Raw genomic sequence first — 15,722 nt, 5'->3', positions numbered from 1 at the left:
CTCCATGAAACGCATAAATGCCCCTAAAAGCCCCCTGAAACATCCGGGAGTCCCCTGAAATCTCCTTAAACGCCTTTGAATCTTCTCTGCAACGCCCTGTAACTTTTTAAACGCCCCCCCCCTCCAAAACGCTCACAAAAGCCCCTCTAAAATAACCCCTTGACAGGATTTCCCTTAAAACGCCTTTGGAACCGGCCTGAAATGTCCTGTAACCCCTTGAAACGCCCTGAAACGCATTGAAACGCCCCCAAAAGCCACCCTTTAATATTCTAAAATTCCCTGAAATCTCCTTAAACGCCTTTGTACTCTCTCTGGAACGCCCTGTAACTTTTTGAAACGTCCCCGAAACGCTCACAAAAGCCCCCCTAAAATAACCCCCTGAAATCCTGTGGAACCCCCTAAAACGCCTTTGAAATCTGCCTGAAACGTCCTGTAACCACTTGAAGCACTCCTCAAACGCCCCTAAAACATCCTGGAATCCCTTGAAACCTATAATCTTTACTGACATCTATCCCTGATTGAACCTTTTTTACGCAGTTTTTTGAAACACGGTTTTTACTACGTTTTTTGAAGTAACGCGGTTTTTTTCACCATTACCTTCGTAAAAAACTTATATTCATCCACCTAGTGGTCATAGTGTCTTTCTCGTCAAATAGGTACTCATGAACTTTCCAACGACGTAGGATGAAGTGATCTTGAATCCTTGATTTTCTAAGTCGCATGCATGGGTTTGGCTCCTGACCACTTCCAGCGTGATCCACTGAACCTGTTACGGTACACTGCCGGTAGCCTCAAATGTGGTTTGAGCCTATTTTCTTGCCAACTGTTCATCGGGTTATTGAAAAAGCCGCGATGTGATGTGGCACATGAATGGATTTGGTTACATCTGACAACTTCCGGCGGGACACTCGGAAACGGCTCATGAACACTATTGTTGCGGCGAAAGGGGGTGTTCTATTACAAGTTTTATTTTTTGTCACATGTCCCATTATAATCTGTAAGCATCTCCTCAATTTTAATGCACATTTATAGCGCTCTGGTGTCTTAAAGCCTAATGAGATTTCAGCAGTTTCACTTGAGTAGCCTACTTTCAGGTTATTTCGTGCGAAAATCAACTGTAATATATGGGAGTCGTTCCCTAACAGGGACATCAGAATGTAGACGTCTCGCATTAAAATGAAATTCCTTAGGATAAGAAATTCCTAGACAAAACTCAAGCTATGAAAGCAACTAATGCTGCGAACAAAAGGCAACCTGCCAGAGAAAATACGATTACAGGATTGACTGATAGACCAACAACATTAATGAAACCTCGTCATCCTGTCATCAAAAACTGTTATCCACAATAGGGTAACAGGGCAAAATATCTGTTCTGTGTTGTATTTGCACAAGTGTGATGTCCTAATTTGTTACGCATTTGTAAGGTTCCACTATAATATGTTATATTTTAATGTGCATTTGTAGTGTTTCATAATTTTTTGGTAATAGTTCTTTGGAGGGTCATCGCCAAATTCTTATGAGCTGATCACAACGCCGTACTGCGAGTGCAAAACAGCTTTAAGTTGGAATTTTATTCTCCAGTTAGCTTAATAGAATCCAATTATTTTACATATTTTACTTACATCATTTGGTCTTAGGCATAGTTTAGCACAATTATCAATTTCATCCGCAACATCTGTGTTCATTCATCTGTGATAGTAGAATTTAAGGTTAACAATAAGATACTGTAACAACTATTAATAACTTACTGTGAAACTTCTGTGTTATTTAGGGATAATTCATTTTAAAGGTATTTGTAAGTTATTTATCATTAGCTATAAGTAGATTAGATGGTTATTATCTAGTTAAATTATCAAACAACAAATCAGAAAAATTCCACTTGCTTGCCTACGATCTTCACTCACAAATCTAATCTTGTGTTTTCTCGATATGATAGCTCGGTTGCATGATACACGAGGCAGTGTTGGCAGCAACAACTATCGATATTTTTAAATGTGGTCCGACCTTGGGTCTGACTCTAGTTTCCTGTCAACCGGTCATAGCTTATGAAAAAAGTCACGGTTTGATGTGTCTCATGCATGAGTTTTGCTCACTTTTACATTTGACCGCTTCCTACGGGACACCCGGAACCGGTTCAGGAACACTATCGGTAGTCTCAAATGAGATCTAAGTTTTTGCTAACTGTTCATCCGATTATCGAAAAGGCCGTGGTTTGTTGCATGCATGGGTTCAGTTCACTATTACATTAGACCACTTCCGGCGTGGCCAAAACCGGTTCCGGAACGCTATCGGTAGTCTCAAAGGTGATCTCAGTTCATTTTTATGCTAACTATTCATTAAGTTAGCGAAAATGCCGCGATTTGAGGTGTCGCATGCACGGGTTTGGTTCACTGTTGCAGTGTTGCACTGGTGGGACACTTGGAACTGGTGTCGGAACACTACCGGTAGTATAACATATGGTCTGAGCTCATTTTCTGTGCTAACTGTTTATCAGGTTGCCGAAAAAACCGCGGTTTATTGTGTCACATACATGGTTTTGTTGCATTTTGATATCTGATCCCATCCTGGGGTACCGATCCGGAACACAAAAATGGCCATAACTCAGGAACGGATGAATCAATTCAGACCATTTTTAATAGGAAACAAGGGGACTATATTCCGCGTCGATTGAAACCAAAAGCGTTGACATTGTTTGATATTTACTAAAAGTGAGGTAACCTTTTCGTACACACATAGACATCATCTCAACTCGTCGAGCTGAGTCGATTGGTTTATAAGACTTGACCCTGCGACGGTTCTATCGACATTTCAATTTTTGACGTACACCTCGGTGTACGAGAAAGGCAAAAACCTTAAGTGTAATTGCGCTTGACGCCGCATTAACAACCTAGAACATCCTCAACATCAAGAAGTTTTGGATATAGTTTACATATAACCAAGCATATAACACATTTGAATAGCCTTCTTTGTAAATATGGAGCAGTTGTTCATATTTTGGGATGTTCTAATAAGTTTTCCAAACTGTTCCGAAATGCAGTCCTTCTAATCTGCATGAGTAATTTTGTACGGTAAGCAACAAGTTTTAACATTTCATACTCTGCTGTAATCCGAGAATCTCTTGGCAACTCGGAAGCCACCCATGGACAATCTTAGGATAATGCAGGATATCCAAATTAATGTTAAGTTCTGAACTTCAGATCTATACTGGTAACGGAAGCCATATCCGTTATACAGAGTAATCAACTATAGCTACTGGACTTCCTCGTAGACTTATAGATATTATTATTTATGTACTCAAGATCGTTCAAACTATCGTGGAGTTTAGCCCTCGATATCTACAGCTGCTACAGTAGTTTCGAATAATGAACGAATCATTCCAACATTATTTTTGAATATTCCAGACCAGCCCAATTACTAAGAAAAGCAGAGTTTCAGATCTATGCTCGCAACAGTAGTAACGTTACCTACAGTTGCTGGATCTGCTTGAAGACTGATACTTAGATATTACTATATTCTTTTTGGACATTCAGAGGCACACACACTGTCCTAAAGTTTAGTCTTACGTTAATCTAAAACACATACAGTCAGGTTTTTTTTTACGCGGGGGATACGTACCGCGTAAAAAAAAAACTCAGTTCAAATTTCGAAAAACCGCGTAAAAAAAGTCTCACCATTTCTCGACGAATCATGCAAAAATAAGACGATGAAATTTTTTTTTGTATGGAGTTTTCATTTACGCGGCCGCGTAAATCAAAACCGCGTAAAAATAAACCTGACTGTATATCTAAAATTTTCTTAAAATTGTATTAAATATTTGGATAGTCATTTGGAATAGAACCGAACAATCAAACTACTACAAAGATCAGTTCTTCATAGGGCGGAATTAAAAGGTACGAAACTGATTACACTTATTCGAAGAGGGTATTCTGCTAGGGTTCGAAAAGTCGGTACAAGATCAGTTCTTCAGATCGACACATGTGTCAGTATTGTTTTCTACTACATTAAGTGTATCCATTACTTTACTATGCACTTCCTTTGATTTCTTTTAAAATTCACAATATCTAAATTTTTTCACGAGTGTATCATTAGTTTAGAGAAAACTGAATTCGTTTCTCGTTTAACCACTCCGTGTTTTCTTTGTACTCAAGAGGTTATGGGCCCAGCGCGAAGAACGTGACCTGCAGCATCCCGTTGCTACGTGGAAGCAATGTAGTTTAAAGATTGAAGTGACTGACCATGTGCGGATTGCGGACGTTTTATTATGCAAGAGGTATGTCGGAGGTGCTGATCGGTGTGGTCTCTGAAGAAGCAACCGACAAGATCAGGTTTGAAGAAGACAAAATCATTGAAAATTTTACGGGAGTACATTGGACTGGTGTGGGAAACTCAAGAGTGCTGAAATTATCGGAAGAAGCTTCTTTTTCAAGCGACTCGCGTATCAAAAGTGATCACCAATGTGGCACCGGAAGCATCAGCTGAACGAGTCAAGTTGGAGAAGGATCGGAAGTTCCACGGGCGTCGCGGAAGTTCTCAACGGAGTGATCCCGGTACCAGAAGCAGGCTCACGATTCCCAAGGCTCAAGTGAACAAGGTCCATCGAGTGTTGTTCGTGGAAGGTTTGAATCCAGTGGGACCGAAGGCACAACGGAAGGTTCAACTGCCTGGATGAGCGGATCAACGAACTTAAGGAATTCAACTCCGATTTCAGTAACGAAGGGAATTTATCACTGTTAGCGAATATCGCCGATTGGGCGATTGAGATGGTATGTTGAAATAGTAGGCAATGGTCGCTGCCTCCGATACTCTTTTGTAACTTGTGTACTGCTTGGGTAACCAATGTGGTCGTATTTACGATATACAATTTCACAAAGCAGGCTAGTTACCAATGTAAACATCAACTTTGGATGTAAACACGTGACGTCGTTCTTGTCGTCCTTCTACGTGACCAAATTGATGTGGAGTTCTAGATCAATTTGTTCACGTGTTTGAACGATTTGAATTACGTCATCAAAAAACTGTCAGTTTTGCGGAAGATATCACCTTCTAAATGTTGTACACCGTGGTCGTAATAAAGTTACTCTAATAATGTTGAAGCAATGGATAATGGTTGTAGCCCTTGGTTACACAATTTGTTCGGAAAATTTCCTAGTCTGTGTAGGAATTATCCTTTATAGTAATCTAAATAAATTATATTGTTCGATATTCATTTATTTAGATTAATTCCTACTACAGTCAGTTCTTCACAAGTACTCAAGCTGTTTGGACATAGTCAATAAACCGTTATTGCAAACTCAAGTATTTTCCTCCGTCGTTATAAACCCTACTCTGTACAGGTTATGTGCCCAGGCACGATAACGATCAAAGTTGAACCGTTTTGTGGAAACTTGAAAATGACCAACTTAGGCCTAATGACATAGCGGCGGTCAGATAGTCAGCAAGAAGAGCAAACATGACATTTTTCAAGGATTCATGGTTGCGAACGTAGATTCAGATAAGTACTCAAGCTGTTCGGACGTAATCAATAAAGCTTTATTGTGAAGTCTTTTCCTTCGTTTCAGTGATATCTGTCGTTTCTCAAAAAAAACAGAAGTAACTCAATAACAGCTTCTTTAGCTAAAGTTTGCTTAATAATGGATTATTAAACTCTTTTACAGCAAAAATGTTGGTTCGGTTAAAACCCTATACTCTCAATAGTGTCTACAACTCCATAAACTCTACAAACATAAGTGAATGAAATACGTTTAGCAGAATTATATAATGGAAACATTAATATTGTTCCTGAATCTGCCGAAAATCCTGTAAATATTGTATTATATCTTCTTAGCTTATCTGAGACACAATCCTTAGGGTCGGTAATGCTGCGTAACTTGAAATAACACAAAAGTAGTTGTTACGGCTGTAGATCCCATGTTCAGAATAGCAGAACAGTTTTGATAGCCCTGAATATCTCGAAAATATGTCTCATACTCTCTATTGAAATACTATTAGCTCCAATAATCCTAGCTGATCGTGTAACATAGCACTATGAAACAAAAAAACGAGTTCTAGTAGCTGTAGATTCTGTACTCTAAACTTAACAATAGTTTGGATAACTTGCAACAACGCAACTGATGTTTAAATGTGGAGCTAAACTTTCAGAAGATTCACCGGACGTATTTGATGCAAATTGAGAAAAATGCAGTTTTATAAATATCGCTGAAAACTCCAATTCATTGTTCGCTAAACGCTACGAGTATGTTTACTTTCACAACGATCAGAGATTATAAAACAGTGCACGTATAGTGAAAATAATGGTTTTCCGGCGAAACTGATTTCAGTAGTCTGACAGCTACAGCTGCTGTTCATTTTACCGTAAAATGGAAAGTTTTATCTAAGTTTACAATAAACGAATGGAAGGACTAAGGACTGGACTACAACAGTTATATTACGTCTGCTCTAGTCTGAGCTTCCAGCAAAATTCTCCTCCAGTATCGACCGGACTGCAACAACTGGCATCGCTGATTCCATGTACCAACACCATCACACAGTAGGCTATGAATAATAATTATTCTCCACACAACAGAAGCAGCGCTGCACAGCGCAGCACATCACCGATGATATTTCCTTTTAAATCAATTAATGATGAATGGCGATGACTAAGATCTGGATCACATCAATAAGGAAATTGCTTTAAATGGATACAGCTGGTGGGATAGGGTGATGTTAGCTGGGTGAAATGAACGGAAACTGGGTGATAGTAAAGAATTAAACAGTTGTGTATATTAACCTTCAAGACACACCACTCGGCAGCCATCTTGCTTTAGTTTTCTGTGCAACACGTTGATTGTAGTGTCATTTGTCGTCTGATTATTGTAGCCAGGATCGTTGATCACTCCGTCGTTGCTATTGTTGTACAACACGAAGGTGCTCTCCTTGTAGCAGGACAGTATCCTTTCTTTCAAATCGCGACACTTGATCGTTGAGGTGATGTCGATCTTGCCAGCGGCAAACCGTCGCAGCATGATGCTCGGAATGCTGAAGTTTACCGCCGTACGGATGTGGCTTTCGGTAAACTCGTTGGAGCTGCGACAGTCGAGGATGATAAAATTTTTGTGCGATTTTCGCAGCTCGCTGTGCAACTGCTCGCTTGTTATTATCTCGATATCGTGGTCAGGCATCTCGGACACTAAGCCTACTGCATGAACAACACTCGAAAAAAAGAACAACAATCACTATGGTAATCAACACACTGCACCGCCTACTGCGATGCTGTAAATCAGATGCTTTCACGGTCACCAACGGATTCACTTCTTCATGACAACTATCTCAAAAAACTTCCTCTACGGTCGGTCACTTGGATCGCGGCGTCTTCGAAGACTTTTCTTTTTCGACACACCTAGACGTTACTCATCGCACCACAAATTAATTTGTTATTGTTTTATTTTGCCAAGCAAAACGCTATCTATTTATTATGCACGACGCTTGTGTGATAACTGGACAGATTGCACTAGGAGTAGCAATTCAGTGTATTCAGTGGAGGCACGAAACACGGACTACTGCGTACGGTACAGATAACGACGGCCGAGAGGAGCGACATCAGAACTGGACCACACCACCGAAGCGTATGAAGCGACTCCACCAAGTAAAGCAGGCCGTGTTCTTTCTGAACGAAATCCGACTGAAATAATGAATTAAAATCGCCTGTGCTGGTGTTGGGCGAACCAATACCAATAGTAGGCTGAAAATGGGCATGTGTGCCACTGAACAACACAAGCATGGAAGCAACGGCGCTTTGCGTGAGTGTTGGCCTCCTGCGATTGTGTAAGTCTTCAATGAATTTTGACATCGACGAGGGAATGGACAGCGCTGGCCATTTGCAGCTTCAAAACATCAGGGCTTGCAAACTCGTAAAATGAACGAAAATGGGAATAAATGACAGTTGTTCAGAAAGTTAAATGCGAATTAAACGTGTAGAACTTTGTTAGAATCAACAATTATCATCAACTGGATCTACAAACTTTCAGCGAAAGACCAAACTGTTTCAAAATTGCGTAATCTTCCACTCAGATGTGAGCCTTTCCTTTTGGACCCCGTTCGCATCTTCTGTAACACGCGCAGCATCCCTTCCCACCTCCAATGAGAGCAGAAGAAAAAAAAAAGTATCCCCCTTGAATCCACCCACAATGCACACCTTTTTTCACGAGATTACCACCAGAAAAGAAAATGTCCTTACACCCTACCGAAAACAAACAGCACTCGCAATATTCCAACTTCACAACTTTGAGGACACTTGAGCTTTTTCGATGCACCAGGGCATCCAAACCAAACGGGAAACCGGAAAATTATAACAACACCCAGCAGTCCTATTATGCTAAATTGTACAAAACATCACACTCTCTCCCGGATCTCACCGAGTGTTTCTGCCTCTGCTGAAGAAGCTTCAGCTGCTAGGCTAGAAGCTCTTGATGATGGTGTGTTGGAAGCAGATATGCAACCAGTATGACACATGCGCACTGAACGCGCCTACATTGCCACCCTGATGCTGCTGCCGAAGCAACATTCCTTCACACTCTCCCATCATCGCCGCCGTTGTTGCATGTGAATCGTAGCAGCCCGTGTGCATTTGTCGGGGTAGACGGGAACGCATGCATTGGCACCGGTCGGTGGCGCATCAAAGCCTACTGTTTTCCCATTCGGGCTGCGCACACACAACGTGCATCCTGCATGTATGCAACAGATTGGTATTGGTTCGTACACACTGCACTGAATGCTGCTGCTTCAAAAAAAAGTTGAAGGACGAATCGAACTATCATGTGCAATACCTAGGCACTGAAATTTCGGTATCGCTGCTTGTTTGGCGATGTCTGTCAGGATAGTATAGCGAAGCGTCTGGCGACGGAAGGTGAAACATGTTGGGACGACATGTGTGCACATGGTATGAATTCAGGCCAGTTAAAGCGAGCGTGCGTTCAAGTGGGGAATGCAGGTGCACCGGGGATGAGGATTTGATGACCTTCGGTTGCAAAAGTTTGCAAGCAATTTGAAGTAGGGTGAAGTTGGGTGGCGACCTGCTGGGTGATGTGCTGGGGCGCTCCGAGCTGAATCACATTCATCACCTAATGGGTTTAGGCATGGGGTACGGGAATGAGTATGTCATTGAATTAGATTGTAGGGAGTTACGATTCTTTTTTGAGCACTGATTTTTGTCCTTCTCATATAATAAAATTATTCAGATTTCATATGAATTATCGAATCTCTTTGATAGGAACGAAAATACTAAAAAAATTGCTTGATGAGTATCATCAAGTATCTTCTTTATTCGTCTAAAAAGGTTCTTTCTTCAAACACGGAAACCGTCGTCAGACGAAGCACACCACTGACTGGGTTCTATTCAAAGTGTTAAAGTAAATATATTAGACTGGGTCAATAAAGTCGATTTTTTGGAACAAAGCTTTTTAGATTCCTTTTAGCGTCCATACTATCTGTGCGAAATTTAGGATCAATTGGTTGCGCCTCCGTTTTCCACATTGTGGTTGAAATTTGTAAGGAATTTTGTATGGAGAAACGTACTTTTTGCATTTGCCTCGTAAGTTTAAAACATTAGTCTAAGACCATATAAATTATGATTTCGAAACGGAGGCAAAAGGCTCAAATTTGGCTCTCCAGAACTTTTTTCTCATCTGAAAGAACTACACCTAACTTTTTATTTCTAGCTTTGACTTCTATATGAAAATATGGGACAGATAAAACTTTATCATGTTTTACGATTTTTGTCCACTTATTGTTCATCTTGTTGTGGTAAATCTCACGGGCAACGTAAACAAAGGTTTGTTTGCATACATACAAATATATACCTAATGGCTGAATTATCAAAACTGTTTACATCCCATAAAGAAAAAAAAACAAATGAAAATATATGCAAAACTGTTATTACAATTGTGCTGATTCGTCACGAAAGGGTTAAAGTATTGTCTAGGATATGCCGAAAAACTTTGTCAAAGATCGCAAATTGATCAGAGGCCTGTGAAAATGTTATTAACTTGGCAATATAGAGTATTGGTTCCCTCATTAAGCATGTGGCTCCCATTTTCATCCTATTCTATTTTATTCTAGTGCTTGCACAGCCAGTATTGAAAAGCATTCTGGAAATATCAAAATTTCTTTTGATATTTTCTTGTCAGCATTAACCCATTTACGCCCAGTGATCTATTTATAGATCAGTAACTTTTGCGATAACTGCGGAGAAATGAAGCATTTTGGAAGACTGGTGCCTTCAGCAAAGTTGTTGAGGAGATCAAGGACTCTCCGATAGTACGTAATTTGGTACGTATTCGCTCCAGTAGGTGGCGCTAGTGAGTCCTAAAAATTGAATCCTCTGTATCTCGAGAATTCAACTACATAAAAAAATCGTCTTCGGCAAGGTTGATCAGGACATCAATACTTATCCGCTGAACTAGTGGTTCTGGGTTTATCCGTTAGATGGCGTTGGTTGGTTCTGGGTTTATCCGTTCGGTGGCGCTAGGCAGTCCTAAACAATTTAAGCCTCTGTATCTCGTGAAACCGACTACATAGAAGAATTTCGTCTTCGGCAAGGTTGATCAGGACATCAATAGCTATACGATAGTGAACTAGTTAGTTCTGGGTATATCCGTTAGGTAGCGCTAGTGAGTCCTAAATAATTTAAACATCTATATCTCAAGAATCCGACTACATAGAAGAGTTCTGTCTTCGGCAAGGTTGATCAGCACATCAACAGCTATCCGACAGTGAACTAGTTGGTTGCAGGTTTGCCCGCTAGGTGGCGCAAGTGGGCTGTAAAAAATCTGAATTTATGTATCTTGAGAATCAGACTACATAGACAGAATTTTGTCTTCGACAAGGTCGACCACACGGAAAATCCAAACTACCTAATATTTGGGTCGATTTTACTTAAAATTGAGTATATCGAATAAACTCATTACCCAAAATTAGGTTGTTTTCCCTCTCTGGCTCACCGATGTTGTCAAAAACAAACAGATATGCATCTACTCAAAGGAGGTCCTTGACCCCAATAAGCCAATTTTGGGTAAATGTCGATTTACTCAAAATTGAGTTGAATGAGGGGGGATCTTAGGTTGAACTTACGTACTCTTGAGTATATTTTTTAGCTGGGGGTAAAGGCAATCTACCTAGCGTGAGTTTAATCGATTTACTCAAATTTTGGCTTATTGGGCCGAACTATGGAATTGCGTCAAAAGAATTAAATTTTAAGTAGTTTGGCGGTTCCGTGCAGGAGTTCTAGGTTTATCCACTAGGTGGTGCTAGTAAGTCATAGATTCTTAACTGCTGTTTCTTAACAACCACACTACATAGAAAATTTTTGTCTTCGGCAAAATTGATCAGGACATCAAGAGCTATCCGTTAGTGAACTAGTTGATTGTAGGTTTGTCTGATAGGTGGCGCAAGTGAGCTCTAAAAATTCTGAACTTCTGTATCTCGAGAATCAGACTACATAGAAGAATTTCGCCTTCGGCAAAGTTGATCAGGACATCAAGAGCTACCCGATAGCGCACTAGTTGGTTCATGGTTTTTCCGCTAGGTGGCGTTAGTGAGCCTTAAAAATTCCAGACTTCTATTTCTCGAGAATCAGACTACATAGAAGAATTTCATATTCGGCAAGGTCGATCAGGACAACAAGAGCTACCCGATAGTGCACTAGTTGGTTCAAGGCAAATCTGTTAAGTACTAGGTGTAGTGCTAGTGTGGTGCTAGTGAGCCCTAAAAATTCTGAACTTCTGTATCTTGAAAATCAGACTACATAGAAAAATTTCCTCTTCGGTAAGGTTGATCATGACATCACAAGCTCTCCGATAGTGAGCTAGTTGGTTAAACGTTTACGCGATAGGTAGCGCTAGTGAGTTTTAGAAATTCTTAGCTGTTGAGTCTCGAATATCAGGCTTCATAAAAAAAATCGTCTTCAGCAAAGTTGATCAGTACATCAAGGGCTAACGGATAGTTAACTAATTCATCCGCTAGGTAACGATAATGAGCCCTACAAATTCTGAAATCCTGTATCTCGAGAATCAGATTACATAGAAAGATTTCGTCATCGGCAAAGTTGATCAGTACATCATGAGCTAATGGATAGTGAACTAGTTGGTGCTGGGTTTATCCGGTAGGTAGAGCTAGTAAGCTCTAAAAATACTGAACTTTTGTATCTCGAGAACCCGACTAGGGTAAGTGTTCCGAATATAGCTATAGTACCAATTATTCGTCATAGTTGATTTTCACCCATTAACGATGTAAATAAACAAGAAAAAAAATGGTGAACAACAGATCACGTTCACAAAAGATGGTTGCACTCATTTAAGCTCTACATTTGGCTCAAATTATGGTTAAAATAAACCATTTTCCTTAAAATTTCGGCTACCTTGCACCCTTTTTCGCCATAGTGTACCAGTTATGGCTAATCCCATAATGAATGCAAATAAATAGTATGAAAAAGAACCGAAGATAAAAAATGTAACCATAAACGGTATAGGGTTCTTATCATTGGCACAAGTTGTAATAAATACTAGAAGTATTTTTGGCTCCGTTCCTATATTTTTCCTGTAAAGAATGGAAACTAAGCTATTATTTGACATATTGATGACATTCATTGGTCTTCTCGTTATTTTTGTACAAATAGTTTTCCTTAGGTAGTGCCATAATTGGTACAGGCACCCAGCATAGAAGAATCTTGACTTCGACAAGGTCAATCAGGACATCAAGAGCTATCTGATAGTGAATGATAGATGCGTAAGTGGGCTATGAAAATTCTGAACTAACATTGGTAAAGAAGTTTATACGATAAAATAGAACTACATGGCTACTGATTGATAACAAACCAGATAGGAATCAAACAGCTGTCTTATTTCATAATGATAGCTAAATATAATATTGAACAAAATATAGTATAGTATAATTAGTGATCAACTTGTACTCAATGATAACATAATTTTCGATAACGTGCTCTGTGCTATCAATTTGTTACTCGGATTCATTGTGACTCTCATCTCAAAGACATTCGTTTGTGTCGAACGTGCCTCTGGAGCCGACCTACTGATTGGTCAGCTTCATGCAAAATAGCAGTAGATGGATAAATTCAACGTTATTTGATCAATTAGCGCCCAGCAATTTGGTTAGAGACCAGAAGACTTGAATGCCCAACGGTCTATTCACAGATTAGTAAATTTTGCTAATGCCGTGGAGTTTTGGTGTTTTCGAATGACGAGTGCTGAGGATAATCTTTGTCGCTGAACAAGATAACGGTGTGTGGTGGCAGAGGGTGAGCCACGTGCTCGCTACGCTCTGCAGTTACCAAAGCCAGAAGAATACGGTGGGCAGGATATACTACTAGAATGCCGAATATCAACTTATATATAGAATTTTTTAGAATGATGCATATTGGAATGCCTCAAAACTGTTGAAAACTATCTAATAGTAGATTTTTTTTAGTTATTACTAATGTAATCCTCTTTTAGAACATTTCGAACTGTAAGTTTTTTTTTTTATTAAGAGAATATCAATTACTCTTTGCATCATGATCAGTCACCTAAAATAGATTTACAAAGCTCATAAAAATAAGGTAGCTGCGCAAAAAAAAAAAATAGAAAAATATTTTTTCAACGTTTCACGTACATATGCCCCACTGTGTATTAAAACGAAAATTTCACCGTAGATTTCCGTTTAAATGACTACAATAACTTTCTTTTATGGGGTTAAGGTACTCCAGAAAAATCAGACATCTCTAATTTTTTGATGTGTTGTGCATAAATGTCTCAGCTTTCAATTGATGCAAAAATTTGAAAATCGGTGGTTGAGAAAATGGTGGACAAAAGTTTTGGTATAAAAATCTTAGATGGCGACCAAAATCAATATGGCCGTTCCAACCTTTTTTAACTGTAAATAGTAGCTCTATCTTTCCTCTATTCAACGTTTCATTTTGAGGAAGTTTCAGAAGAAACTTTCGAGTTATAACAGTTCGAATGAGCCTACATTTGACCAAAATAGAGGGATCCGCAAAAATAGTTGTGGCTCTAACTAACCAGGGGTCCATCAATTTGAGTAACCAAATGCATTTTCCTTACTTTTTTGGCAAGGACTTCCAGAAAATCGCCACCTTAAGCAATTTTATAGACAACTAGCTGTACCCAGCAAACATTATCTTGCCTACTGCGTTTTTTGACGTTTTCAGTTTCTAGTCAAGACCAAATCCCCGGTCAAAATGCATGGAAGATCGATTTTCAAAAACTCTATTTTTTCATGTTTCATGCCTCATTGGGTGAAAACTAACAGAACAAATTAAGACGACCAAAATCGGACCTTCCGTTCGCAAGTTATGCACGGTTCTACGTATGCCACTGCATTTATATATATACTAGCTGTCCCGGCAAACGTTGTACTGCCTGCCTACTGTGTTTTTGACATCTAAGTCCAAAGAAAAGTTCCACTCAAAGCGCAATTTCAGATTTTCTCGTTTTTTTTTCTGCCTTCCCGTACACTTTTTCCAATTATTTTTTCGTACGAACACGTCGGAGCCCTGCACGAATGAAACACTGAAAGAATGGTGTAGATCCGTTGGCCCGTTCCCGAGCCTATTCGTGACTTTGAAACACCATTCCATTTATATATATATATATATATATATATATATATATATTAAATTATATATATATATATTAAATATATTTAATAGATTTAGATATATATATATATATATATTTAGATGTGTTAATCAGCGTTTCTCAAACTATGGGTCGCGAGCAGGTTTTGGGTGGGTCGCGAAAGTTTGGGTGACATCATAATAAATGTGTCATTTAAATTATGAATACTTATTTTGTTAGCCATTTTTAAATTAACAAAAACTCTCTTGGATAATGGGCAGAATTATTTCTGGAATTTAGATTTCTCCTTAATTCTATTCATACATTCTGTCTTTTTGTCCTAGCAATCACGATACAAAATGCTTCACATTTTTTCTTTTCATTTAATGGATATTTTAAAGTTCCCCGAAGTATTTAATTGTCTTTGTATTCACTATGACTATGTATAATTCTATGAGTTCTTTTTTTAAAAAATGTGCGACAGAATTCCTAAAATCTGTGATGTTTTGTATTGTTGCATTGAACCGGACTTTTAAATTTTTTATTAGAAATTTGCAAACATATTCAAAGTTCTTACAAGGGTCTTACTAAAACTGATTACTTGGACTTAAAAAAAAATGAAAAGTTCTCAATTAATGTGTGATAAACCTAAAATTTGTAAAATGTGCTACAATACGCAGTTTCATCAAAACCTATGAACGCTATAAAATGTATTTAGTCAAAAAGTCAACCCAAATTTTCTAAAATGACGTATGTTATGAAATTATGTGCTGGTGGGTCGCCAAATTCAATAAAAATCAAAAGTGGGTCGCAAGCTGAAAAAGTTTGAGAACCCCTGGTGTAAATAGTAGGCCGGTCTCAGCGAGAATTACTCTCTACAAAACTGGAGCTAAAATCTACGAATAAGCATGTTCACCGTCTGTCGGATTCGTGTTTTTGTACATGATATATTTCCATTTGAAATGTTTCAGTATGGTGGTGCGAATGGACCGTACATTATACGCAAAATGAAAAAAAAAAATTAACAGAAACTTATTTTTCGAAACATATTCGTTGAGGATTAATGAAAAAATGGTTTTCGTCGAATCAAGTCAATTGGTTCAAAATTGACTGAGTTAT

At 38.9% G+C, this 15,722-nt stretch overlaps 1 protein-coding gene across 2 annotated transcripts in view; it reads right to left on the bottom strand.

The window, feature by feature from the left end:
- The window catches only part of LOC109425818 (dual specificity protein phosphatase Mpk3), a 120,749-nt gene extending 112,334 nt beyond the window's left edge, over positions 1-8,415 (bottom strand). Inside the window, exons 1-2 of one of the 2 annotated variants that reach the window (XM_019701161.3) lie at positions 8,171-8,415; positions 6,767-7,486 (exon numbers count right to left, since the gene is read on the bottom strand). In XM_019701161.3, the coding sequence (XP_019556706.1) occupies positions 6,767-7,157 (391 nt within the window). In that variant the 5' untranslated portion in view covers positions 7,158-7,486; positions 8,171-8,415. Of the gene's footprint in view, positions 1-6,766; positions 8,019-8,170 lie in introns of those variants that run through there. The other variant, XM_029864556.2, reaches the window with a different exon arrangement.
- Positions 8,416-15,722: the final 7,307 nt, after the last annotated feature.

The sequence above is a fragment of the Aedes albopictus genome, chromosome 3 (assembly GCF_035046485.1).
Source record: "Aedes albopictus strain Foshan chromosome 3, AalbF5, whole genome shotgun sequence".
Classification (NCBI taxonomy): domain Eukaryota; kingdom Metazoa; phylum Arthropoda; class Insecta; order Diptera; family Culicidae; genus Aedes; species Aedes albopictus.
This window is presented reverse-complemented; position numbering and strand designations above follow the sequence as displayed.